General features: G+C 42.3%; 3 protein-coding genes across 3 annotated transcripts; 2 read left to right on the top strand and 1 right to left on the bottom strand.

Moving 5' to 3' along the window:
• Window positions 1-1980: 1980 nt before the first annotated feature.
• Window positions 1981-6685, top strand: aqp7 (aquaporin 7). The gene is made up of 6 exons (XM_053411641.1): window positions 1981-2296; window positions 3166-3292; window positions 3385-3522; window positions 3659-3777; window positions 3884-4101; window positions 4328-6685. The coding sequence occupies exons 1-6, from the start codon at window positions 2168-2170 to the stop codon at window positions 4512-4514; spliced, it is 918 nt and encodes a 305-aa protein (XP_053267616.1). The 5' UTR covers window positions 1981-2167; the 3' UTR covers window positions 4515-6685.
• tpgs2 (tubulin polyglutamylase complex subunit 2) lies at window positions 4371-8867 on the bottom strand. Its single transcript, XM_053411653.1, has 7 exons — window positions 8673-8867; window positions 8489-8568; window positions 8290-8377; window positions 8044-8184; window positions 7760-7873; window positions 7501-7664; window positions 4371-6320 (listed from the first exon to the last, which is right to left on the bottom strand). The coding sequence occupies exons 1-7, from the start codon at window positions 8746-8748 to the stop codon at window positions 6102-6104; spliced, it is 882 nt and encodes a 293-aa protein (XP_053267628.1). The 5' UTR covers window positions 8749-8867; the 3' UTR covers window positions 4371-6101.
• kiaa1328 (KIAA1328 ortholog) lies at window positions 8418-24115 on the top strand. Its single transcript, XM_053411570.1, has 12 exons — window positions 8418-9219; window positions 9684-9719; window positions 9820-10082; window positions 10183-10283; window positions 10429-10544; window positions 16313-16437; window positions 17442-17821; window positions 18023-18241; window positions 18423-18518; window positions 18961-19061; window positions 19231-19333; window positions 23705-24115. Exons 1-12 carry the CDS (start codon window positions 9165-9167, stop codon window positions 23931-23933), a joined length of 1824 nt encoding a protein of 607 aa, XP_053267545.1. The 5' UTR covers window positions 8418-9164; the 3' UTR covers window positions 23934-24115.
• The last annotated feature ends 1770 nt before the right edge of the window (window positions 24116-25885 follow it).

The raw sequence follows: 25885 nt of genomic DNA, 5'->3' as shown, positions 1-25885 counted from the left end.
TAAAAGTAAATTTTCTTGCTTTGAACTTAATCAACTGTTGTGTCAAAACAAATTGATTCAGGTAGAAAAACGTATATCATACATGTTGATGAACTTCCAACATATAAAACCATGTGATTGATGCCAGCTGAAGATTAGCCTGAATTGATAAAAGAGGCTTCGGGGTAAAGTTGGACAAATGCTGTGAAGCACAAGTTAAGTTTAGTCTTAAACATATTCTAGTGTTATATTACATTATATATGTTTTATTTTTGATGTCATACACATTGTAGAAAAGCCATCATGCCAAGAAACTACACCAGGAAGACAACCTGGGGCCATACACCCCTCACAGAGATGGAGAGTGCAGCCGCTGAGGTCATGCAAGGAAAGAAGTCCTTAAGAAAAGCTGGAAGGGATAGAAATATTGATAAGACAACCCTCAAAAGATTCATAAAGAAAAAAGAGAAAGGGAAAGTAAAATCAGTAGCCTGGGGTGCAGTAGCTGAGTCAAAGAGAATATTCACAGATGAGATGGAGGAGGAGCTTGCCAAACACTTGAAACAACTAGCTGACCAGTTCCATGGCCTTGCTCCAGTTAAGTGCCTTGAGCTGGCATTTGAATACGCAGAGAAAATCAATATCCCTGTCCCTGCCAATTGGACAGAGAAACAATGTGCAGGTAAGCTAGGGTGTGCAAGAGATCACATGAATCATAATAATTAGAGAGGCGGTGGTCTAGTGGCAGAAACTTGGACTATGGGCAGAGAAGGTCTTTGGTTCGTCTCTGGTTCGACTCCACGGAGAGACAACAAAAGACGAACCTGGATTGATCTGTCCAAAAATCCAAGAGTCTCCCTACCCTGTCTAGTGCCCCTGAGCAAGGCACCTTACTCCCCCAACATCTGCTCCCCGAGCGCCTGTACGCGGCTGCTCACTGCTCTGTGTGTACTGCACAAGATGGGTCAAAAGCAGAGATTAAATTTCCCTACCTGCATGAGTGTGCCTTTGCATGACTGTGCATGTGTTTGGGATGAATAAATGCATCTTAATCTTAATCATAAATGTGCTTAATTGACCAATCCCCATGATTCTGTTACTAGTCCGATATGGTAGTGTTATGGTAGTTTTAAAGTGGAAAAAGTAAGTTGACCACTTTACCCCGAAGCTGGGGTAAAGTGGGACACAAGACCACTTTTTAAAAAACTTTTTCATTGCCCTTTGTCCTGAAGACATTCTGATCATTTCCATTTCTAGAAAACATCCTGAATTAATGGGAAATGTGTACATTTTACTGATATATCATTTTAGCTCGCCTAGAGGGGAGCAAATGTAAAAAATGTCCCACATTACCCCGCTCTCCCCTACTTTCTGTTCTTTTGAACGTTTGCCTCAATCAACCAAATTTATTTAATGAAGGTATAAATCCAGTGAAAGGGGAGTTAATACAGTAAAAATGTTGTAGAATGTAAATCGAACATAAGGTACACACACAAATACATAAATATTAAACACAATGTTAAATGCAAAGGTTGAAATCATCTCTACACAGAAACATACATTTCTTTGCACACTGGTATATGTAATGCAATATAAAGAATAACATTTATGTATGTGTATCAGTCATTGCTTCCATTAACCTTCACATGTTACCCTTATGCATTCACTGATAAATAACTAAAATGGACATAAGCTCAGCTTGCCTTGAAGTGAGCATTACATTTGGTAGGAAAACACTTTAATTAGATATTACGTCTGATCATTCTGTCGTTTAAAGGTGGGAGCAAATATTTCTGTTTTGCACAGCTGTAGGATTTTTAAACCGTTTCCCTTATTGGCCCAGTATCCTCAGATCATGCAAAGCCATTGGAGGATGTGTTTGACTGTGTGTGTGTTTCAGCATATCCAGGGGTGGGGGGTTGGTCCGAGCTATAAACTGTGGACAAATGTCAATGGGCATGTGTGACGGAGTGAGAGAGAGAGAGGGGGAGGGAGAGAGGGAGAGAGACTACACAAAGGGAAAGTGAGAGGAGGAGCAAAGTTAGGGGAGAGGGGCTAAACAGAAACAGACTGTTTGTGGACTACTGCCTGACATGGGAGGTCTGTGCAACATCTGAGAGGAGGTCTGAACTTGAGCTCTATTTTACTACTAAACCTCCAGGGGCAGAAGTAGAGAAGAAAGAGAAAAATGAAGGACTTGTCAGAAGTCGGGGTCTCTCAGCGGAAAGGAAATCAACTAACACGACCCAAAGTTTGGCTAAAGAACAAACTTGTTCGAGTGGGACTTGCTGAATGTCTTTGCACGTATGTCATGATGGTAAGAGTTATATTATAAAAGATGTATCCAGCCATGCATACTTTGACAGCCTCTGTTGTAAGGATATGTGACTTTAAACTTTTCTCTGTCTGATTACAATTTCCCTTTCAATTGTCAAGCTCTGACTTCTCTTAAGAACACACTGTGGCACCATCTATTACTAATGTCATGCTCTTGACCCTGATTCCCCGCTCCGGCGTCCAAACACATGGCACGTTTCGATGTCGCATGACAGTGGGGGGTTGTATGTGGGGATTGGTGGATTCAAGTGGGTGAACCAGGAAATCTAGGGTTACCAGAGGAATGGTCCGGCAGCCGGCCACATGGAGAGGGTTGCAAAAGTCACATGCTATCTGTCAGCTGTTAAAAAAAAAACCTATACTTAGAAGGAAGGACGAACTGCACACTGACACACGAACAGTTAGCACACGATAGTTCGATAAGCATATGCGCACATGCACGGTCACATTCTGTTTCTTATAAAGACTCATGTATATGCTGTGTTTGCAAATTGGAAACCAGACTCGTTTATAACCCAGATCTGCACGAGTCTTATAAGAGGAACTTCACTTTTCCTGTTTCCTGTGTGTAGCTCGTCAGTTTCAGCCGTTCAGACTTACACTTAAATGAAATCAAATTCTTCAGTTTGGCTTCTTTAAATGCAGCATCATGGTAACATTTCTCTAGACTAAAACACTCACTAGCACTGAATTAATTGGCACAACTGTTTGCTGAGTGTCCAACATCTGCTTGCTAGTTTTGTATGTCCTGCTAGTTGGAGTGTTTCTTCTTCATTAGTCCGTCTGTGAGCGTGTCCCTCTCTGTGATCATCATCTGTGACCCCGGCCTTGTTTATTGTCGGCTCTCAGGCGTTCGGCCTGGGGTCTGTGGCCCAGGTAGTGACAGGACAGGGAGCGTTCGGAGAGTACATCAGCATCAACCTGGGTTTTGCACTGGGTGTCACTATGGGGGCGCATGTCGGAGGGAAAGTCTCAGGTAAGGGTGGCGCATGAACTCACGCAGAACTTACCTCACAAATATTATTGCAGCCGTTGTGCATCTCATTTCCTGTGTTTCTCGTCTACTAGGGGCTCACATGAACGCTGCGGTGTCGATCACAATGTGCACGTATGGTCGCCTTGCATGGAGGATGTTGCCTGTGTATGTTTTTGCACAGCTGTTGGGATCATTTCTGGCAGCAGTGACAATTTATGGCGTCTATTATGGTGAGGGACAACATCATGTTCACACACACTGAGACCCTGAACCCTGTAGTGCTATAAAATCGTATCAATTACTGGTAAATGATTGCTGTATTATCTGTCGCCATATTTGCCTTATCGATATTGTCTCCCCATGCAGATGCTATATTTGAGTATTGTGGAGGAAACCTGACAGTGACTGGTGAAAGGGCCACCGCTGGGATCTTTGCCACCTATCCAGCACCATACCTCTCTGTGATGTCTGGATTCATTGACCAGGTTCAAATCACCAACGCTCTGCCTGCAACCTCTTCACCGTTATATTATTGTAAACTCATCTATCGTGACTTTATAAACATATATATATGTTATGTTTGTCTTCCAGGTGTTTGGCACGGCCATGCTGCTGCTGTGCCTGATGGCTCTGTCCGACCAGAGGAACAAGCCGGCCCCAGCAGGTGGCGAGCCGGCCGCGGTGGGACTCCTGGTGCTGCTCATCGGCATTTCTCTGGGCAGCAACAGCGGCTACGCCATCAACCCCAACAGAGACATCGCACCCAGGGTCTTCAGTGCCATAGCAGGCTGGGGAACTGATGTGTTCAGGTGCACAGGGTTGATGTTAGGGGAGGGTTTGCTGTTGCTGCGTTTCACCTCAAGTTGGGGTCACTTGACAACAAATCCTCTTTGTTAATAATTACACAACCTGTGCTGCGTTTCAACAAACACCACAAGGTTATCGCTGATTGTTTATTAACTGAACTAAAGGGGAAAAAAGCGTAAATACATACTAAATGTGTTTCTATCTCTCCCTCTCTGTATTTATCTATAGGGCTGGAAATGGGTGGTGGTGGGTGCCGCTAGTCGCTCCCCCCATTGGAGGGGTGCTGGGTGCAGGGATCTACAAGGCTTTGGTGGAATTGCACCACCCACACGTGGATGAACTGGGTGAGGGGTTGCTGGAGGAGTCAAAGGAGGACTCTGTTCATAAATTCAAAATTGAAAATGCAATTGTGTAAGTAACTCAGCTATGTTGTAGCATAGCTGTGTGGATATCTGTAAATAGGAGAAATGTTCCTTGATTATTGGAATTTTACGAAGAGACCAAAAATGAAATGGTATGTCAAAAGACGGCACAAATTTATATTGAATATATCAAACAATTTTAAAATTCAGTCAGTTTACTGAATGAGATTACATTTATCATAACCAGATAATGTAAAAAATCTACAGTGTTACATGGAACACACTATATGAAAATGTGAAACATGACACTGATATCAACAATGGTTTGCTCTAAGAAACTACATTTCATGCAGGAAAGAAGAAACAAAAACTCATTGACCAGCTCATTTTTAATGCATATATTATTGAGGTTATAGCAGCATATATAACCTTGGTATTATCCATTTCAGCAAATCAGCAGGAGACCACTTACATGAGCTTGGGAATTACAGTGTGTGTGAAGAAAAACACACAAGCCCCAATACATTGCACATCAAGTCAAATGAAATAGGAACGGTAGCTTCCAACGCAACATATGTTCTTCTTTGCAACAATCCAGCACTCAAGGCAAATGTGTGTATCATTTAGTGAGAGGCTTACATCTAACCTACAAATTTGATCTGCTGCAAAATATGAAATAATATTTTCAATTTTAATGATATCATCAATGTTAAGATCGACAGGCCTAAACTCAAACATATCTTTTAATTTAAGTTTACATGATTATAACACAGTATGAGTGAGGCACTGCAGAGATACAGTGGAAAAAGGCCAAGATGACTAATGTTTTGTTTGATAGTTTGTTGCCACACATAATTGTGTAACGTTTGAGTCCACAGACTGAATTGTGGGACAAAAAGCACTTTTACCGTCCAACTGAAAACAACAGTATTATTTTCAATCTTGCTCTTTCAATTTCACATTCACAGAGATTTCGTTGAGCATTTCTTTTCAAACTTCTATCGTAAATGTATATATATTATATATATGTTATTGCTGTATATGACATTCAAATTAAAATATTTACAACATCCAACCAAATCTAAGGGATAAATACATAGTTATAAAGTAAGATAATGCCCTTATTGAGTATTATTTGCCCTATAGTAGTTATAGCAGTGGTACAATTTGATGCTACCTGTCAGTATTACTATGCCAGCAGCACATGATCAAACTTGACTTGGCTGATGAGTTGTTTTGGCCAGCAGGTGTAACCAGTGAGCTCTGAGTTAAATGAGTGTGCAGATAATATATCTGTTGCTTTGGTTGTCTCATTGGAGACAAGCCTCATTTCTTCACTATCATAGAGCAATGAAAGTTCAAAAACAACTACACTTGAATTCTTGGGATCTTTCAAGTCTATTTAGACGTAAGACAGGTATTTTTTAATCACCTACACATAAATAAGGTTAGAATAACTGTTTACATGCCGCACTGCCTCCAACAGCTGGTACCCATTCAGCTATGTGTAGAGGCAGGAGAACCGTGGTTCGTCTGTCCAGACGTTCAGCAGTCCAACACGAAGGAATCACTGACAGATTTTTTAAGCCATGTTGACTGTACACACAGGATTACAATGTTTTCCTCGATTGGGAACATTCTCACCGCTTTGTCCCAATCGGCCTCCCTGTGCTCCCTTGGCTCTTGGCAGCATTGCCTGAGCTGCACTGTGATGGTGGTTTCTTCTTGGGTGCCGGCGCCTTGGCTTTGCCTTTGAAGGCCTTGGTCGGATCCAGTTTGTTGAGATAAGAATCTCCCGCAGCATCAGCCATGCTGTGCTCACTGCTGAAGGTCAGCGGCTGGTACAGTGAGGCCCACTGCTGCAAAGGGAACAGCACATAGACAGGGTGTCACTTATCTAGTCATGTGGAGAAAATAATAGCTTAGCTTATAAAATAACCATTAGGAACTGGAGGTAACAATAGGAACACAAGAGACACATCGCAGAGGTCACACTACCTACATTACTCTATTTTGTGTAGTTTACAATCTCAGGAACTTTTGGGATTCAATGCATATAGGACATGAATAGACTTGAACATTCTGATGTGAAGAAGAGATGAAGAGATTAACGGTTATGTAATCATGTGAAAAAGTTAGATCAGTCAATGTTGTTATATTATTATAATATACATTATATTATACTGGAAAGGGAAAAAATTAATAAAATGTATTTTATACACCTGCAATGACTCCAAGTGTTATTAATGATACTGAAATGCCTACAACACAATGAAGAACATTCTGAATACACAGGATTGGGTAAATTATGAAAGCCTAGAAAATCAAAAAGAGGGAAATTTGAAGGTTTTATTTAGTTATATAGTCGCAAAAACCTATAATATATCACTCCTGTTGGAGAGATGAATACGACCATATTAAAAGGTAATCAAAGAATGTTAATGGTGCATCCATCAGTGATGTGACAGAAATAAAGAGGGAGTGGTTTAGGCTATGTGATATTCTGAAGGGTAATATGAAAGGTGGGTGGAATGACAATCACTGAGAAGTTAGATATATTAAGACATATTGCTGTGACCGTGTTGGGTGCAACAGATTATGATACTGAGCAGTGACCTGGAGAAAGACCCAGAGGCACCGACAGGATCGAGGGGATCTTCCTACAACTACGGATATGAAGAGGCTGCTGTGACTAAATTTGCACATGAGAAAAATAAAGTCTTAATAAATCCTCTCTGTACATTGGCAAGTTGTGATATTGAGGATGTTGAATTCATTCACAATAAGATTGTGATTGTTAACTCTCCTCCCTGTGAAGTCAGGCAATCTATCTGTTCATGAGTTCCACAACCGATCTAGACCACTCCTGAATTTTGATCACATCTAAGAGGAAATTCGACGAAACTGTAAATTGGTGAATGCCAGAGATTCCTGCACACCGCTGTCATGTGCCACTTCAAATCTTCTTCATTCCATTTCATTTGACTGGTTCTGCAGAGGGCTGATTGTCTTTTTAGAGGGATTTGGGCCTTTTGCTACCTTGGCCTGCGGGCTGGGGCCATACGGAGTGAAGGTATACTGCCACTCAGGCAGGCCCAGGTGGGTTATCATCAGTCGGTAGTAAGAGGTGAAAGTTGCGGTGAGAAAATGCCAACACAGTGAGCAATCGAGGAACCAGATTTCACTCTGCTGGGCTACTACACCTGGAAAACACAAAGAAAAACATCTATCAAGCACAACTACTTAACATGAGGAAATATATTTTTGTCGAGAGGGAAAGATGCAATAAACAAATGACCTGCTGTGCAGTTTTTGTAGACCAAGCACACCTTGCCATTCCCGCCACAGGAATCCAGCTCAAAGATGCGGCTCCGGGAATCAAAATGGGGCACAGCAGGCGCCCGCTCCGACCCTGGCGGGCAGCATTAATGAATCTTACATAACTATTTACTCTCCAATAAAAATTCCATTCATTAGCCTGCTTTCTGCACAAGTGGGCACATGTAAACAGACTTGATCGAAGGTGACACGCTGTAATTGTCGTGTTAAGCCCACATCAGCATTCTGACAGGCGAGCTTTACCAAGTTTAGCGTCGCTTTCCTCCCAGTCCAGGTCTGCCAGGGAGGGGGCGTTGGGAAGGGAGAAGAGGGCCACTGGTTGGAGGAGTGGGCACAGCCGGGCCACGCTGTTGACCATCATGCATCCCAAGGGAACACACTCATCTGGAACACACACACACAAGAAGATTTAGGGATAAATAATAGGCTATCATTTGAATTGTGAGATCGAATATGAGAAAAAATGAAATGAATAATGAAATCCCCTACTGTCTAGTTTAACACTCCAGGTCAGAGTGAACCCATCAGTTGTCAGGTAGAAATCTCTCAGGTCTTCTGGCAAAATACAGGTGTTTTTCTAAAAGGGGGGGGGGGGGGGGGGGTAGAGAGCACAATGTTCCACCGAGCTTTAACCAGGTTCACACCGGACCACGAACACTGACATTTGGGATGTCCCTTCGTTTGTCACCTGTTCCCAGGACAACAGGCTCCTCTTCTCTGCAGGCTCCCTCTCGGCGAACCGCACGTCCACGACCCCCGGCAGGTTCTCTGACACAACACGGACAGAGCAGTGAGATCATGAGTGCACATCACATGCGCATCAACACACAGCGACGTGTTAGCTAGCTGGTGTGGACGCAGGGGATACACACCGAGGATTCGAGTGATGCCGAGCGTCAGTCTCTCGGCGACACCTTTAAACGCCAGGTTTGCTTTTCCCTCTTCCATTAGGAGAACAGTGTGAGCAGCAGCTGGGGATACAAGTGACAATATCCGCCCCGGGTCGGTCTCCTCGCTGCTGCTCCATCAGCTGACAACACTTTACTTTCACCTTCCCCAAACAGGAGCCGACCCGCCCTCAAGGTGCCTCTCATTGGCTTATCCTGATACACTTCCCCCCTTTTAACCAATCATCAGCCTCGCTGTAGTAACAGCCAATCAGAGTCAGCATAGGGGCGGGACTTTACGCGCCTCGGTTGGGGAAACAAGTCAGATTTGACACATAACCGACATGTGTCCGAGCCAATAGAAAGTCGCCTTTGTGCAGCAGAACCAATTGGCTCTTGAGTTGAAGCAGGAGAGGCGGGACCGGGAGTCCTTAGCAACGCGCTTGGCTCTCAGGGAGCGGTGGCGGTTGATTCAACATGGCGGCAGGAGCAACAAGAGGTGGAAGTTCGGGGATATTTTGGATGAATGACGGTAAAATAACTTTTACTGAACTACATTAACTTTCTTACCCTGTGCACATTCGTACATATGTCACGAGGAGAGGAACAACTTAGTCTCACGGATATAACTTCCTTGTCAATGCGCGTTTGTTACTTCAGAGGAAGTGAGAGCTCGTTAGCTTTGCGGAGTTAAGTTAACTTATTGTTACACTTTTAAAGTCACATCAATATCGAAACTCGGTGGTAATAGTATTTACTCTTGTCATTACCCTGAGAGTTCATCAGGCTGCTGAGCTGGAACGCAAAGGCCACGTGCAGTAGTGTGTTAGCTGCTGTATTTTTTGTTTTCTTCCTATGTGACTGTACAAGAGGATGAGTTATCTGAGTATTAGACTAGGAAACGATCCATCTGACAGTTAGGATGACAAAGCGCATGCATTGCCAAGTTTCATTAAAGTTGATTAAATGTTAATATAAGTGTCTTGTCTTCTTTAGTGTCAGATGACGAGCATCCATTTGCTTTTGTTCCCGGTGAGTCTCAATAACATTGTTTCAACACTTTTTGAAGATTTACATGTATTTTTATCTCATGGGATCCTCTGCTTCTCTATTTGCCTATCAATGTTCTCAGGACTGGATGGAGAAGTGATCCCTCGAACCCCCTTCAGCCTGGGACCAGACAGCACCGGCTCATTCAGTAGAGGGGCCACAAAGATGCGGGTTGCAGCCAGACGTAGCTCTGGTTCTAAGAGGGGTGGCAAAAAAAAGGGCTACTTACAAAGCGATCGCTCCGGGGCTTATGCTAAGGAAAAAGTGTCAGTCCAACAAAGTGCTGGCCTTTCAACAGAGCACACACCTTCCCTGGCATCTGATGCTTCTCTCCCCCCACCACAGGTAAACCTGTGTGTCTTTTTTCCCTCTGTCCTCTGTGTATGTAGGATCAAATATTTGAATGAATTTCATAATGAGTTCCGGTTAATGTCTTCTTACGCAGGTTATTTCTGCGCCCAGCAGAGGAAGCAGCCAGGTCTGCCTGAAGGACCTCTGTTCTGAAGATAAGCGGCGAATTGCAAACCTCATTGAAGAACTAGCCAGGTAGCCAACAGTTTGTCGCACTTAACTCTGAGATAGTGTTGAGGTTGATAAAGATGTATAATAGAACAATTTAACGTGAGACCTGAGGGTTTTATTTTGCACTGCAGTGTCCTTAAAGACTATTTGTTTATTCCCTGTTCTGCAGAGTGAGCGAGGAGAAAGAAGAGTCAGTGAAGCGTCTGAAAGATGAGCAGGGACATTTTGAACAGAAAATCCACAAACTGGAGCAACATAACGTGGTCATTGCAGAGGAGAGGGAGAGTATCCTTCTAAAATAACTAAACAAACAAAAGCTGCAGTGATGGGTGAGATGATTCTTTGTATGTGTATAGTTTTTTTATTGAAACAATACTACTTCGATGTGCTATTGAAAGTAGCAGACCGGTTCAAAGTAGAGCAGTGAACTAATGCAGTTCTGTTGATCCACAGGGGCTGAAAACACTTATTTTGTTTGACTAATCTAATTGAATAGTCTGGTGCATTGATTGTTATTCAGAAAACTTTGTCTTTACCACAGACCCATCTAAGCTTGGGTCAACTGAGGAAACCAGAGATCCCTTGAGAATTCCAGGGAGTGATGGTTCGATCGCTATGGAAGATGTGTAAATGTCTGATACAACTACCTGATAAGATAAAAATAAGAAGTTGTATTGATCCCACACCAGGGACTTTCAATTGTCACAGCAGTATTTAGTCAAAAAGAGGAAGACAAAACAGCAAAAGAAAGCACAAGATATAATAAAAATAAAGCTTACAAAAATACAGCGGTATACACCTTTCACTACGGTGATACACTTCATATCTATTTTGAAATTATAATGAAGGTACACCATTTGAGGTTCTGCACTGCCATTATTAGAAAAGAAAATGTTAAATCAGAAAAATGACACAAAAATGTGTAAAGGTGCATCAAGGTGTAACACAGAGCACACTCCAGGCAATTTCCTCCATTAGCATAACTTCACCCTAAAAGGAGGATCTAAAAAGATCTGCTTCCAGCGCTCTGTAACACATGGGTGGATATCCTCGTAAGGTGTTCTTAAAGTTCCACAAATGTTTTAATGCTGATTACATGGCTCTAGTGCTGCATGAGCTTTGCCATATGGTAGTCTGCAGGGGGCAGTGTTGTCTTAGGTAAAGCTGCGTACAGTCTTGGGCTGAGACTATTCAATCTGACACAAAAGGAAGAGAAAAGGAGCAGAGGCATTTAAATTATTTGATGCTTCTGCAGTTGTCTTTTGTGAGTGGTTGTAGCTTATCTGTTGTTGTGTACAGAATCAATTTCATGGTTGGAGACATAACCCAAACCTTCTAAATCAACTCATCGTCATCCAGAGACGAATTTTGATATTTCCTGAGAGGATGACAGCGTTGCATTTCATCATATGGTTTTGTATCTCTCTGTGAATGTTGCATTTTAACTGAAGAAATTTTTCTCAGTTCCTCCTTACAAAGTGAAATGAAAGTGATCACCAATTTATTGATGATCTAGCAAGATATTAACACAAGAGCTAAAGCGATAGTAGGTTGTGGTTTTGCAATAACAATCATACTGTCTTCATAACAGTTCTGCTGACCATATCATGGCCAGCAGTCAATTAAGGTTAAAAACACAGCAAAATATGAAGAGTAATTGACATGGCTGGTAAATTGCACGATTGGCAATGGCGGCGGGGAAAATGAGGAAAGCACAACTCAATTAAGGGCTCTTTGGCTCGGAGACTTGGCATTTACACCAAACTTCTAAACTCCATTAAAAAGGTATTTGAGAGGAAAAAGTGTTGGGATCCAAACACCTCGGGGGATAACGTAGTCTTTTAAAGTGCATGCAAGAGTCATGAAGGCTCTTCTCAAGCAGCGGGGTCCGGCACTTCTCTGAAAGGTTAAGGAGACACCAAAGGCAAACACACTGAATGAGTCTTGTCAAGTCTAATTCCATTACGCCCCAGCTTATCTTATCTAACCAAGATTCAGGGTTGTCAGGGATATAAAGAATGTAGGGCTATACTTTAGCCCCGAGCCATCTAGGATGAGAGGGAAAAGGCACCCTTGATATTTGGGGGTGTTCAGCTGACATTTGGAACCGACTGGCACACAGGACTGAAAATTGAGTTTCACAAAGGAAGGTTGCCTTTTGTACTTCAAGGCATGTTGGCATGGGCAGAAGTCAAGGTGGCGTTCCTAACGCTGTGCCCCATTACCGAGCTGTATCCAGAACAAGGCACAGCAGATGCTACGGCTAATGCAATTTATTGCGTTGAAATAATTGGAGGGAATCCTGAGGCGATAGAGAGGGGAATAAAAGCCCGGTTAGGGTATGTCATTGAAAAGCTCTACATGTTGTGATAGAGGATTGCCAGCGTGAAATCCCTTTATAACCTCCCAGGTTTCGGCTGGATGACATTTACGATTTGGAAATCTGGTTCCTTCATGTTTTCTTTTTGTTTTTAACGTACATTAGAAGATTGCCTCTGGAGAAATCCTTAGCACTTTTGTTTTCTTCAGCAAATTAGGCTCTATTATTCCTTGATATCAACTTTGAGTGTTGTGTATCTTACCTTATTGCAGGAATGAGTTATTTGTTTTAAAGCTGTGAGCTGTGCAAGGTGCACTCTATTTATTGCAGGTGTTAAAAACAAATTAAACCTAGTTCTAATCTGTTTCTTCCAATCGAAACTCTACCTCCTGACTAGCGTTTGCACAGATAAGACCCATGGTAGATGCCTTGGGTTTAACCTTTTTGAATTAAGAACTTACATTTTTTTTTAAAAACACAATTTCACTGAGCTGGTGCCATTTGAAGCTGAAGTTTAGTTTTGAGGATAGATTTTTGGAATGGGCGTCTTCTTTTGTTGACACTGCTTGCATGAATACAATCAAATCCCGGTGAAACTATTGTCAGCTTATTGTGAAATAAATAATACATAATACATTAAATCTGTCATAAAATAATTGAAAGGAGTTTGTGCTGGCACACCTTTCACTACGAATTGTGTGGATTTTTGGCCTCGTGAATTGTTGGCTTGTGCTTTGAATATGTCAACTTGCGGCTGACATATTCTACACACACACACAATAATTTATACAAATGTCATGTCTCCGCATTCTCCCCGACACCACTTAGTTTGTGACAACTCGCATTACATTTTAGTTGTGATCATAACAATGAAGACAGCTGAGAATGTCTCTGATGAGAATTCGTTTTCTGTGCGTTGGCTCTTGGAATTTTAAAGCCGGTTTCAAAATAATTGTGAGCTGACATGTGGGGTTATTTATTGCTTTATTGTGTGACTTGCTCTCGTGTCTTTTCTCCCGATTCAGTCGTATTGAAGCAGTTATGTAAACTGTCGTCTTCCATTAATTCCCCGTCATTGCCTCCTTACACACACATCCATACCCATCAGTCTCCTCCCGTTTCCCCTCACACTCCTGCTCCGGCTCAATCTGTTTGGCACACTGTGCTAAAACAGGCTTTAAAATATTCCCCCCTCCTGTGCAAATTTGTTCCACCTTGAAGTGGATTTCATTATTTCATTTGAGCCTCAGCCTGACAGGGAAGTGAATCATTTTGACAGGCCCCGTCTGAAGCCTCTTCAACCCGAGCCCTTGATTCCGAGTATTTTTGGAGCAGGGGGGAGGAGTAACTCATTGTTGGCACTTTGCAGCTCAGATGTAAAGTAGGGGCTTGCCGAGTGCTTGGCCCCATTGGCTGACATCCAAGGCTATGGAGGAAGCATGTTTGGTGTAGCGACGGGCAGGGAGGTGCAGTCTTATCAGTGTTCCTCCACTCGGTTCAGATTACCTAGCTTTCGCTGTCCAGGGACCTGTCAACACATTAGCACACGTTACCTTTATTTACGGTGTTAGCTTGCTATGATGCTGCAGTCCTGTTGGTACTATAGACTTTATCCTACCTTACCATCCTACCCTACCATACCCACTTGGTATTTGGACTTTGTATCTAGGATATTATACGGTATTTGTGACTAGTATGAACTTTGTTTAGGTTTGAATAATCACATGGAAATGTTGTTTTATGCGACTCTGGTAAAATATGAGCAGCATACATTTTGCGACTCGACACAACCAGCCTCTATCTTAGATTGGAGTGAGGTGTAGCCGTATAAACGTATTCAGTATCTCCTCTTCAAGAATCGTATTCATGCTGCATAAATAGACCTCCCAGCACTGGTTTTACATGGTGTGATGTCCTTGTGATGTCCTTAAGCTTTCCATATAGACCCACTTCCATGGACATTATCTGTGCAGCGGTAGAGGAGCCCGAGTTCGACTGCGGGTTCAATCAAAGTGTTTTCTCACATTTTCCCAATGTTTATGAAAGCCGCCGCATTGCAATTCACTGCTGCTGTCTGGTCGTCAATTCAAAGTCGTCCCCCGCTCTCTTCTCTTTCCCTCTGTTTCATTTCCACAGCGTGATTGAAGTCTCCTAACAGCCAAAGTGTTTTCTTATGAAGTGTTCCGCCAACTGTTCCTTCAATAAGACTCCACTTTGAACTTAGATTTTTCTTTTTAAAATTGGGGGATGATTTTTTTTCTTTTTCAAACGGATGCTAAGAAACTCATCAGCTTGGGGAGCGGGGCCACCATCATAAAAAGATATGGCCTGGAGGAACACACTTTATGGTCAGCTTCGGTGGGAGTGTGTGTACTACTTGCTTTATTGGAGTGTTTTTGTGTGGGCTGATGTTTGAGTGCAGGTGGGGGGGAACTTGTGCTCTCACATTCTTGTTTTGGTTTGTGTGTGTGTGTGTTCTAGAAAGTTAGCCAGACTGGGGTGGATTATTGGACATGTGCGAGTCTGTCTGTGTGTAGTCTCTCCGTTCTCTCGCTCATTATCTTTGTATGTGCTGGTGTGGTGTGGTGCTGCCACTGTCATTAGTGGGCTCCTGAGGCGCAGCAGTAGTTCCGCTCCAGATTAGTTTTCTGGTGTCTGCCAGCTCTGTGTCTGGCAGATAGCCTGGCACGGCACTGCCCAGCTCAGCTCAACGCAGCTTGGCCCGACCCAGATGGTGAAAGCTCCGTGCCACGACAACAACTTTGATTTTTCTGGCCTCTTCTCCTTCTCTATTTTCAACTTTGCTGTTCTCTCTACTTTTCTCGTCCAATTTGTAATCGATTGCAGAAACAAGCGTTTAATTCAGATTGTCATTGTTTCTCTATTTAAATTAAATTAAAAGAGAGATTTATCACCACCAAAAGGGCTGTTGCGCACAAGGTTACATTCTCAGTCATAGTTTTCATCTCTATTCGTAAAATAATTTCCCATCTCATCAAAAATATTTGTTCAATATAATGTAAATCAATGGGTGGATTTTAATGTTTGAGACTAAAGTTTCTATTCTGTTTGGTTTTGTTATTGAATGAGTTTGTTGGGAGGTAACAAAGAACAAATACTTTGCTTCCCTTCTAGAGTAGATTTCTTTTTTTAATTATCTGAATTCAATTTTTTTGGGGGACTTTTTAATTTAGCTGCTATATTAAACACATATCTCTACTTTCTATTCCTTACCTTTTCCAAACAGGCTAGTTAATATTGTTTAAATGCATCTGAGGGAAATTATCCATTATAAACATTTTGAATCATTAAGCATCGCCTTCCCATCAAGACTGATTTCAACCGAAATAGACAATAATACAGAAAAGACAGTTTCCTGTTGCAAAGCCATCAATGCATATTTTAAGCAAACTATGCATAACATGGAGTATCAGAAACAAACAGACAAGAGAGGGCGACTCAAACGCTGAGAAGAGCTACCATTGTGCAACAACATGGAAAATCGCTAATAGTGTCGACCAATCGTCATCGAAGAAGCAGGGCAACAAAGCATTTGCAATCCCTGGCCTTACTTGAATTAAGTATACTTCAATACACAATTAAGATTTCCTCCAGGACTATTTTTCATGCTCACAAATCTTTCTGTAAGTACCTGTACTTTGACTTGCGTAAAGAATGTGTGTACTTTTTCTACCTCTGGTTGTTGTTGGTTACTTAACCTTTGGTCATCCAGGCCTGCAGCATCAGTACAGAGAGTGCCAGGAGCTGCTTGGTCTCTATCAAACCTACCTTTCTCAGCAACAGGCGAAGCTCAACGAGTCCATCGCCCAGCTCAGCCAGGCACCAGCCCACAACAAGGTACTGTATGGTTAAGGCTGAATGTATAGTATGCTTTAGCTAGTGCACATGCAGTGGAAGATGTATAGTAAAAATCATGGTTGTACTTATATCTTCAGCGAACATAGCTGTCTGACATCCATAAGGCATTTGGGCGCAGAAACATCCATATGCAACAGCATATTGTTCCATTGCCAAGTGCCATAATAATGCATAACAAATCACAATAGAAGTCAACTTAAGTCATTGGTTTGGTATTGCTGCAGTGTAGTGAAAACTCCGTCAAGGTGACACTTTGAGAGTGAAGACGCCTCTTTGGCTTCAGCCTCTGTAAGAATAGATGCCTCGGCCAACCTCGTCGTCCTGCGGTGCCTCTTGAGTAATGTGTGTTTCCCTGCTCTCTGACCCACAGCAAATTAGTCACAGTCTCTTTCCCAGTCGACTATGAGATGGGCTTTCCTCCTTATGTTTATCTCATAATGCTCCTAACCTTGGCTTACCTGCCATTTATGCTAAGTTGAAAACAGTTCTCATGAGTTCGTAGCCAGTGTTTAGTTGACACTTTTGAAGGATGTTTAGCATAAAGTCCAGCAGCACGCCTATACAATGTGTCCGGCGAAATCAGCGTGTTAGCAGTCCTATGTCTCTCTATACACTGTGTTCCGTCACCTGCATGTGGGCTGTCATCGGAGCCCAACACAGAATCACTGTAGCATTAAAAAAACTAAGAATATAAAATGGTAGAAGATTCTTCAAGTCACAGTTAACCACATTAAGTGCAAGTGATATGTGAACAGCTCTTGCAAACACACGGGAAAAGCTTTTACTGCACATGGCAACATGAGCAAATTAGGTTCGTAAGTGACTTCTAATCCAGCGCTGCTAAATCTTGCTGTGTTGCCCAGCGCTACATTAGGGTTTTATGGAGCAATCTAATGTTTTTTGGTTGAAATACTTCATACATTTTTCAGAGGCTTCCCGAGTTGGCTAAAATGGATTTGTTGGCCTCTTTGTTCTCTATCCAGGTGCTCAGCAGTGATGCAGCCACCAGCAAAGCTAATGGTTCCCTCTTTGATGGCTCATACCTCGGCCTCGCTGCTGCCCGAGCACGACAGCCTCAAGAGCACAGGAGTGGGAATAGAGGTAGAGGAGAGGCACAGACATCGAGCAACCCTGCCTCCCTTTCCAGTGCGAGTGAGCGGAGTCCAAATGATGGGCCAATAAATATGCACAGGATATGCAAAAAGGAGTGCAGGCAGCCACACATGGAGTCCTGCTACAGATGTGAGCGCTGCCAAGCCAGTGGTCAAGACAGTGGCTACGGAACACAGCAACGGAGACGTGATAATAGCTCTCGTCTAGAGAATGGGCAACATGACGCCTTGAATCCACATGATTGTGAAAGGTACAGCAATAGCTACATTCATACAACTGGTAGAAAACACTCTACATTTGCAGGGTGTTTTTCAGATGGACAACGTAGAAGTATAGATTTGGCCTATGTTGTCATGTTGTCATCAGTTTTAACCAAATTGTGTACTTTATCAAGACATAAATTAAAAGAATCTCGGGATCTTAAGCAATTAAAATGTGTATTTACTCACAGGTTGCATAGTGGGACTGCTGTGGGCTCAGAGGCCAAAGAAGCCCTGACCAGGCCTCTGCTGGGTCATGAGGACTGGGAGGAAAAGAGGCACCAGCTGCTGCTGCAGAAAATGCAGTTGGAGATGGAGAGAGAGAAGCTGCAGGCACGGCTGGAGGAGCAGGAAGAGAGGCTCAACAGACAGAATCAGCAGCTCCAGCAGTCGCGTCTCGATTACAGCAGGTAGACACTGGTTTATCCCTCTAGTTGTTGCTTGTTAGATAGGATAGTTCCCTCTCGGACAGAAGCAACTTCCCCTCCATGTTGAGTGTTCTCGGTTTCTTTGTGCTTCTTCAGTCTTTGACATTGCAGACTGGTGGAACCTGGCCCTTCTCTTTTTGTTCTTCTCCTTTATTCTTGTTAGGTTTCAACAAGCTGCTCAAGCTGAGCTCAGCAGCTCAAACACTGGGACTGGAGATCCTCAGCTGGAGGGCCCCTCCCGCCAAGATTTACCCTCCAGGTAAACTGAGTAGACAGGAAGACAGACAGTCCAACTGCAACTACTTTCTTCAGATACTCTTTGCCACACACACCTGATTTATATAGCTAAAATATTATAAAGATAAAAAAAATTCTTATTAGTCGATATGGGTAATTCTGATAAATGTCAAGTCATTATTTCTATTGAGTTTAAAGACACATTTTTGCCACTCAGTGAAGGAGCATGAAAACATTTATGTAGTAAACCTTCTCTCCATGCTTGCACAATGCATACAAAATGTATTGATTTGTATAAATATCTATATTTTTGGTATATGGCTATTGATGAAAATAAACATTGCAATATTTATTGTAATTATTTCATCGCTCAGCTCTACATTTTACAGATCAAATTTATACATATGCACTTAATCAAGTCGCACATGAAATCCATTTTGATACGTTGTGTTTGTGGCATGCAGTGTGCGTGGGGATGCAGAGGTACATCGTGCCGAACAGAACCTGCATGGAAAATGCTCACAACCGGCACCTGCCCTGGTAGATAACGGTATGCAGACACATGGTAAGTTGTAATCTTGTAATCTCAGTTAATCAGAGTTATGTGCTTAATGGTCTACACACAGAGGAACACCTCAGCTGTCTGTTGAAAAATCCGGCAATGTGCACCAGCAGAGTAATCCTTAAAACTGTCCCGCTGCTCTTGCTTCAAATAAAACTCTTTTGTCTTGCAGAGCCCCCAGAGCCGTCCAGAAGGGACATGGGCACTACAAAGTCCCCTGCAAGCCTGAGCAAGCCCATATCAGTCTCTGCCCTCCATACGAACCCTGAGGCCAGGTAACACATCTGCACTCAACATCAGTGATGCTTTTTTATGAATATTTACCAATCATTCTATTTACATAGTTTATATATTTATTGTTAATTAACTCCTTAAGGCGATATCTGAAGTTCTCAAAATGCCCGCCATATTTACAACACAAGAATATGATATAAGTTTTGATATAAAGTTTGAATCTTGAAGGTTTTCCTGGGTTTGCAGTTGCTGCAGTGTTAGACGCTAAATGATGACTTTCCTTAGTCCAGCTAACTTTACGAGCTGTAAGAAGCTAAATGAAGTTTTTTACTGGTCTAGCTAGCGCTGTGGCCAGCCTGTCAGGAGACATGCTGCGTTCCATTAGTCGGCCTAGCAGGAACCGTGCAGCAGGTGTAATTGAACAGACTTCTGGATGCACACACTGCCCTCCCCTCTCTCTCTCTGCCACAGTAATGAGACAGAAAAAGCGAGTGTGAGGGAGAGATGTTAAATGTGTGTTTTGGGGTGAGTGAGGGGTGAGAGAATTGGATAAAGTGAGAAATAGGAAGCAAGGAAAGTTAGAGCAGGTTAAGATGGATAGAAATGGTGAGAAAGACATAAGATGGGAGGGGGGGTTCTGAGGACAGGAATGAATCACTGAGACCAAGCATCAGACTTTTCCTAAAAAGGAAAGAACATTCATTACCTTTTTTTCATACACCCTGAACACGGAAAGGTAATTTGTGTGTGTGTGTGTGTGTGTGTGTGTGTGTGTGTGTGTGTGTGTGTGTGTGTGTGTGTGTGTGTGTGTGTGTGTGTGTGTGTGTGTGTGTGTGTGTGTGTGTGTGTGTGTGTGTGTGTGTGTGTGTGTGTGTGTGTGTGTGTGTGTGTGTGTGTGTACTTCTAAGTTGCTGTGGAATTGTAAATGCAAAATAAATGGGGGGGGGGGGGGGTCAGCAGCTTTTTGTACACATGTCGATACAGGACTTAACTTTAAAAATGAATATTCCCAAAGTCGATCCAATATTTTTTTATTAGATTTCCTTTCCTTTGGTAAATATGGTGGTTTCGAAAGCATCACAGCAACTGTTATGGCAACCTCTTTGTTCTAAACTATACTTTTTTCAAAACTGCTCAAAGTTTACAACTTCTGTGACTCTTAAGCAAAGCAGAGCAAAGTCCAAGTTTAACTGTGCTCTGGCAGATAACAATAAATTCCAGCAGGGGACCCCGGGTTTCAGATCTTTTTAGCATCTATTTAAACCTCCAAAGCGTATTAAATCATTGCTCTACCAGCGACACACTGTTGTTTTTCACTGCCAGTAATGAGAAGGCTTTATGTATACCTTTTGTGTTTCTTCATGGGCCTCTTTTCAGATAGTTCTAATCATTTGGTACTTACTGATTTGAATTAGACATGTCTTTTATATTACAGTAGTTTGTGGTTATTATTTTTTAATTAATTTAGCAGAAACGTACCAACACTTTTTACACAGCCTGTTCAAGACAATGATTTATTTACCTTTATTCTGCCTGGCTGCTCAGTATGAAAGGTAGGAGCATAGAACTAGTGGGTATTATTCTCCAGTTGTGGAAGACTTGCTGAATATATGTATGTAAAAAGGACTTGTAAAAGGAATTCTGAAAGGCTGGGTTACGGCAAAATGCTGGCTTGTTTGGTCCAGTTTATCAGGCAAAGGTGGCATTATGAGGGGGGAGCTGCTTATGGAGAAAATATGTCCATAAAAGGGGCTAAAGACCTTGTCAGAGCTCCTTGACTCAAATGAGCAGTTCTTTTACAAGAAAAATGCAAGTCATCAATGCCTTGTGTCATTGTCATGAATATGAATTGGCAACAACTCCGCATTGGTCAGAGAAATGTAGTTTTGTTTGTTGATGAAGATTTGTCATGTTACCTGAACCCTTCTCCTCCACTTGACAGCAACACACACGTGCCCCTTGTGATGGTTCAATCTTAACCAATTCAATCTTGATATTGAAATGTGAAACGAAGCTGGGGTCAACATGACCTTCTTAATCCTTTCATGAATCCCATTGCTAGTTAGTAATGAGACAGTTCCAGTGCACCCCGCCCATCTCATCTCCATCCTTCCAGCCATTGCCCGCCTGCTATTGATTGGTTGGGAAATTGACATGCAGAATATACACACCGGCCATTATAGGGTTTTCATCTTACCGCTTGGACTGCAGATGAAAAGGTGGTGGTAGGGCGCGTGCTAGGACGGCTATCTTTAATGAAAGAGAGGAGCCAAATATGCAGGGAAAGTTACGAGTGGGAAGAAGAAGGTGGTGGATTATTATGCTGCCTTGCAGAGCGGGAGAAACATACTTACTGTACTGGTGCATTGGGAGAAAGAAGCCCAAAGATTTTTATTTAGAGAACTTAAGAAGTATTTGAAGGCAGAATGCTTAATAATTGCTTTGGAGTAGTTGTGATAAGGCTTTTTATAAATTCATACGGGATCATAGTTCCGTTTGCGATTGAAGCGTCTGTGCAGTATTAATAAAACACAGTTAACATCTACTGTCTGTAGTCAGGGCATTTTCCCTGAAGCTACTTCGATTTCTAGTGTGGGGCACAGAAGATTTAAGAAGTTAACAGCACTTGAATATCGGTGATGCAGTGTCTCTAGATGCTCTCAAAGTGACCCAACCTCCCAGTTTTTATATGCAGTGTCAGAAACTTGTGTTTCTGCTCCTGTTGTTCCTGCAGTTTCTGTTTGCATGTGGCAGTAAAAGAGATTTGCCAGGATTCCCTGGAGGGACATTAATATCGAGCAGCAATTCACAACTTTACGTCACACAAATTGGAGCCAAGAAATGAAGTTCTCTGCAGCAATGTATACTCCTCTGAAAAATCCATTGGCATTCTCTCTAGCCCCCCTGCAATCTCTGTGTCCCCCTTCCTCCCCCTCCCCCTCCTCCTCCTCACCCCACCCACAACCATTCCTGCCCAAACTGTACCCCTACCCCCCCCCCCCCCCCGCTCTCCCCTTGTTATAGATTGTGACCGCCCAGTAAGTGATGCATTATTCATTACCAACATGTCGTTCGTTGATGGATGGCTGTTTGAGAGCCCTGTCCGTTAAATAAATCAACAAATAAAAATGCAAATTCTCACATTTCGAAAGAAGGAACCCAGCCAAAGTCCCTCCTCCATATTCTCTTCCTGCCATCCTCTCTATCCAGAAAAGCTTCTCTCGCTCCCAGTCTTTCTCTTATAGGCAGGCCATGCACTCTCGCTCATTCTTGCTCTCTTTCTCTCGCTCGCTCGCTCTCTTTCTCTCTCTCTCTTTCCCCCTTGCTTTTGACAGGCAGGAGACCAAATGAGGAAGACAGATTTACTTACTTTAGCTTCAGTCTCTTTTTACATCAGTTATCATCCCTTGGCCAACTTCGCCCTCATTTACTTTCTCTCCCTCATGCTCCAACATATGCATGCATTACTCCATGTTTCTCAAGCAGAATATGGCCTTTTAAAGCTGCTCAGCCGCTGCTTTGTGCCGCCTGCCTCCAGTCAATGTGAGAACCTGACATATCAAGGTCTGTAGTTACGTGTGGGGGAACACAAATGTGCCTGATTGGAAGTTTCACCTGCGTGTCTGCTGACCACCCACATGCATATGAACAAGTACACGCCAAAGATCTCCCTTACCTGGGCGAGCTGCGCCATGCAAATCGATGCGGCTTTAAACGAGCAGAGAATTATGTTAGCAACATCGGCGGAGCGTGCTTTAAAGAATTCATGTTTTGTATGTGGAATGGCCGTTGTCGACTGTGTATACACTGAATAATTTATCAAGCCAGCCAGACTGAGGGATTGAATCTCTATTAGCTTAATCTCCCCCGTTTTGGTTTATTTATTTCACTGCACATTCCCTCATTTCTATTCCAGTGCTGAAAGCACCAGGTTCTCTTCCTCTTTTTCTCCTGCACCTGCAAGAAACGGCTTTTCTGCCGCGACGCTCCGGCGGTTTTGAGTTGTTAAGGCTGCTTGTTAAGGTTCAGTGGGTACCTCAGCAACAAAGATTTTGTTAACATTTTGAAGAGATTTTCTTTTCTATTGTCTGTGTTAACAAGTGAAAGGTGAATGACAAATATTTTAGAACGAGTGTGGATCTCTAAGTAGACTTCATCCCTGTGCGTGTCTGGCGTTGACTCCTGCTCTGATTCACTTTAAAGTGGAAGTAGTGTAACTGGCGCTCTGTGTGTTTTCCTTACAATGAAAAAACGCACAAGGATGCTCATTTACAGCATCGCCTGTTTACAGGGCTCCACTGGGTTCTGTATTAAAACCTCTGCCAATTCAGCCACGGAAATAAGCTGAGGTCAAGCGGGGGGCGGAGATGAAATGAATCGAGCAACAAAAACTGTTTTTTTTATTCTTTCAGGTTGGATTTTTCTCTGGTTGAGTTATTGGATATCATTAGTCCAGTCTCTGCCCCTGAGCCCAACAAGCCGTCCAATCGAGGGACCAAAATGACACAACATAGGCCGACCCCTGCTACCCCCAAACCAATGGGCAGAACCCTGCTTACCCCTGCTACGCCTCATCCTCAAAGCACCCAGCAGGACCTGGAGGAAAGCCAAATACTGGAGGATATTTTCTTCATTTACTGACAAAGAAGAAAATGAGAAGCACGACGGACAAGATTCCAGTCACTTGACATTTGCCTGTTTGGTATTAACTTTTGAAACTGTCTTTTACTTTTACAATCACATTAGAAATCAGAATGATCAAGATTGAGCTTGTGTTATGTTGTAATTTTGAATAAAAGTAAACGCATATTTATTAAGAATTGGTTATGATTCTGGTTCTTAATTGAAATCTTTGGTTTCTACAGCAGGATAACTGTTTACCACTGAGCTATGTGATTGTCTCTGAAGACCTTGAAGCATGAATGCTAAATGAACCTCACAATACACAGTTGTATTGTCAACTAAAATGCGTTATCCCCCAAAAGATATTTAACCCCAGAGATTCACCACTTGCATCCAGTCACTGGTTTCATCAGCCATCTCCCTACTGTAATTCAAGAAAATCTGTTGATATATTTATGACATATAATATCCATGACAGACATTTCCTTCAAAGGGGACACTTCTTTTTGAAACATGTGAAAAATGGGCGATCATGAATTGATGAGGTCCATCAGTAATTATGACATGACACAGGACACTTTATTCTAGACTGTGCTTTATTATTGGGCTAAGCTGAGACGCATCATTCATTTAAAATTACAAAAAAAGAGTCCAGGGGACCAGAGAATGGTGCAGTCTGGAGAGACGGGGGCGGGAGCCTAAAGCGCACTGCCCAATCAGAAGCTTCGCTCGTCAGGACCCTGGCAAAGCTTAATAAGCAACATTCATTTCCCCACCCTCCATATGTGCTGAAATTGGGACACAGATTTCCAGAATACTTTGAAAACCGTATGAAGTTAGATGTGATTTCTATCAACACTACTGAGCTTTAGAAATAAAACCACTGATAACAGCACTGAAAGAAATGATAGCATAACTCCTTTTTGTTGACATAGTGCAGTTTCCGTTGAATTTTTCTCTTAGTAGAACACATCAGTTGAACAAGATCAGAGCTCTGTTGACCCATACAAAGCATGGTGGGATAATAAGAGGAGGGGTGTAAAGTTGTAGAAACCGAAACTGACATTTTAAGCAAGCAGTTCATCTGGGATTAAAGATAAATCACAGATTGGCTCGTTACAAATTAGCAGCAATTTATAGTGACCTCAAGGAATGTGCATTGTTGAATACGTCTCTGATTGAGCAGTTGTTGGACCAGGGAGTGTTGGCATTAGGTCTTACTTTTGACCGTGTTAAAAGGTTTAAGTTAGGAGGTAAATTGTTCTCAAAATATAACAAAGAGGAACCTCAAGCTGGCATCTTATTTTTTCAAACAATCTTTTAACAAAGATATTTTTAGAACAGAGTAATGTGAGTTGATAATTACAAATATACATAAGGCTTTAGTTTTGTACTGCATCGTTGTGAGTAGTTAATCAGCATCAGACAAATGTAAAATCTGTCTTTGAGCTTGTTGAAAGCAGAATCTGCCACTTCTTGAAGTTGTAACATGTGATGTAGTGATACCTCCGGTGGAATAGTAGAGCTCAGATCTTGAGTCAAACAGCACAAATAAATAAATAAATACATAAAAGCACAAATAAATTAACATACATATAAATAAATAAATACATGACTAAAATCTGTCTTTGACATCACTTGGTCAATTGGAGCTTCTTTTTTTTCTCCGTCATCAAAGAAGTGCTGAAGGCATGGTCCTGCACACAGGAACAATGATCATCTGTGGACCACAACAGTGGCCCATGCATGTCATATAAAAACTATTTGGTCACGTACCAACTCATAAAAAAATAATGCCATGAAAGCATGCATATCATCTCAGACAAGACTTATAAATAAATATCTAAACAAATTGATAAATGAATAGAACCCATCAAAGTATTTTTTTTTTTTTATAAAATAGGTCAATGTGTGTCTAAGCTCTAACTGAGGTCAATGCTCTCCCTGACTGTATTCTGGATAAATGCCTT

This window comes from Pleuronectes platessa, chromosome 2 (genome assembly GCF_947347685.1).
Source record: "Pleuronectes platessa chromosome 2, fPlePla1.1, whole genome shotgun sequence".
Lineage (NCBI taxonomy): Eukaryota > Metazoa > Chordata > Actinopteri > Pleuronectiformes > Pleuronectidae > Pleuronectes > Pleuronectes platessa.
This window is presented reverse-complemented; position numbering and strand designations above follow the sequence as displayed.

Excerpts from the sequence above, each read along its gene's own strand:
- tpgs2 (XM_053411653.1), bottom strand. The coding sequence starts at position 8,748 with ATGGAAGAGGGAAAAGCAAACCTGGCGTTTAAAGGTGTCGCCGAGAGA. Across the intron at positions 7,874-8,043 it reads GGAAAGCGACGCTAAACTTG|GGTCGGAGCGGGCGCCTGCT; the intron begins GTAAAGCTCGCC and ends GCTGCCCGCCAG. Across the intron at positions 7,665-7,759 it reads CTACAAAAACTGCACAGCAG|GTGTAGTAGCCCAGCAGAGT; the intron begins GTCATTTGTTTA and ends TGTGTTTTCCAG.
- kiaa1328 (XM_053411570.1), top strand. The coding sequence starts at position 9,165 with ATGGCGGCAGGAGCAACAAGAGGTGGAAGTTCGGGGATATTTTGGATG. Across the intron at positions 10,284-10,428 it reads CTCATTGAAGAACTAGCCAG|AGTGAGCGAGGAGAAAGAAG; the intron begins GTAGCCAACAGT and ends CCTGTTCTGCAG. Across the intron at positions 16,438-17,441 it reads AGGCACCAGCCCACAACAAG|GTGCTCAGCAGTGATGCAGC; the intron begins GTACTGTATGGT and ends TTCTCTATCCAG.
- aqp7 (XM_053411641.1), top strand. The coding sequence starts at position 2,168 with ATGAAGGACTTGTCAGAAGTCGGGGTCTCTCAGCGGAAAGGAAATCAA. Across the intron at positions 3,293-3,384 it reads TGTCGGAGGGAAAGTCTCAG|GGGCTCACATGAACGCTGCG; the intron begins GTAAGGGTGGCG and ends CTCGTCTACTAG. Across the intron at positions 4,102-4,327 it reads TGGGGAACTGATGTGTTCAG|GGCTGGAAATGGGTGGTGGT; the intron begins GTGCACAGGGTT and ends ATTTATCTATAG.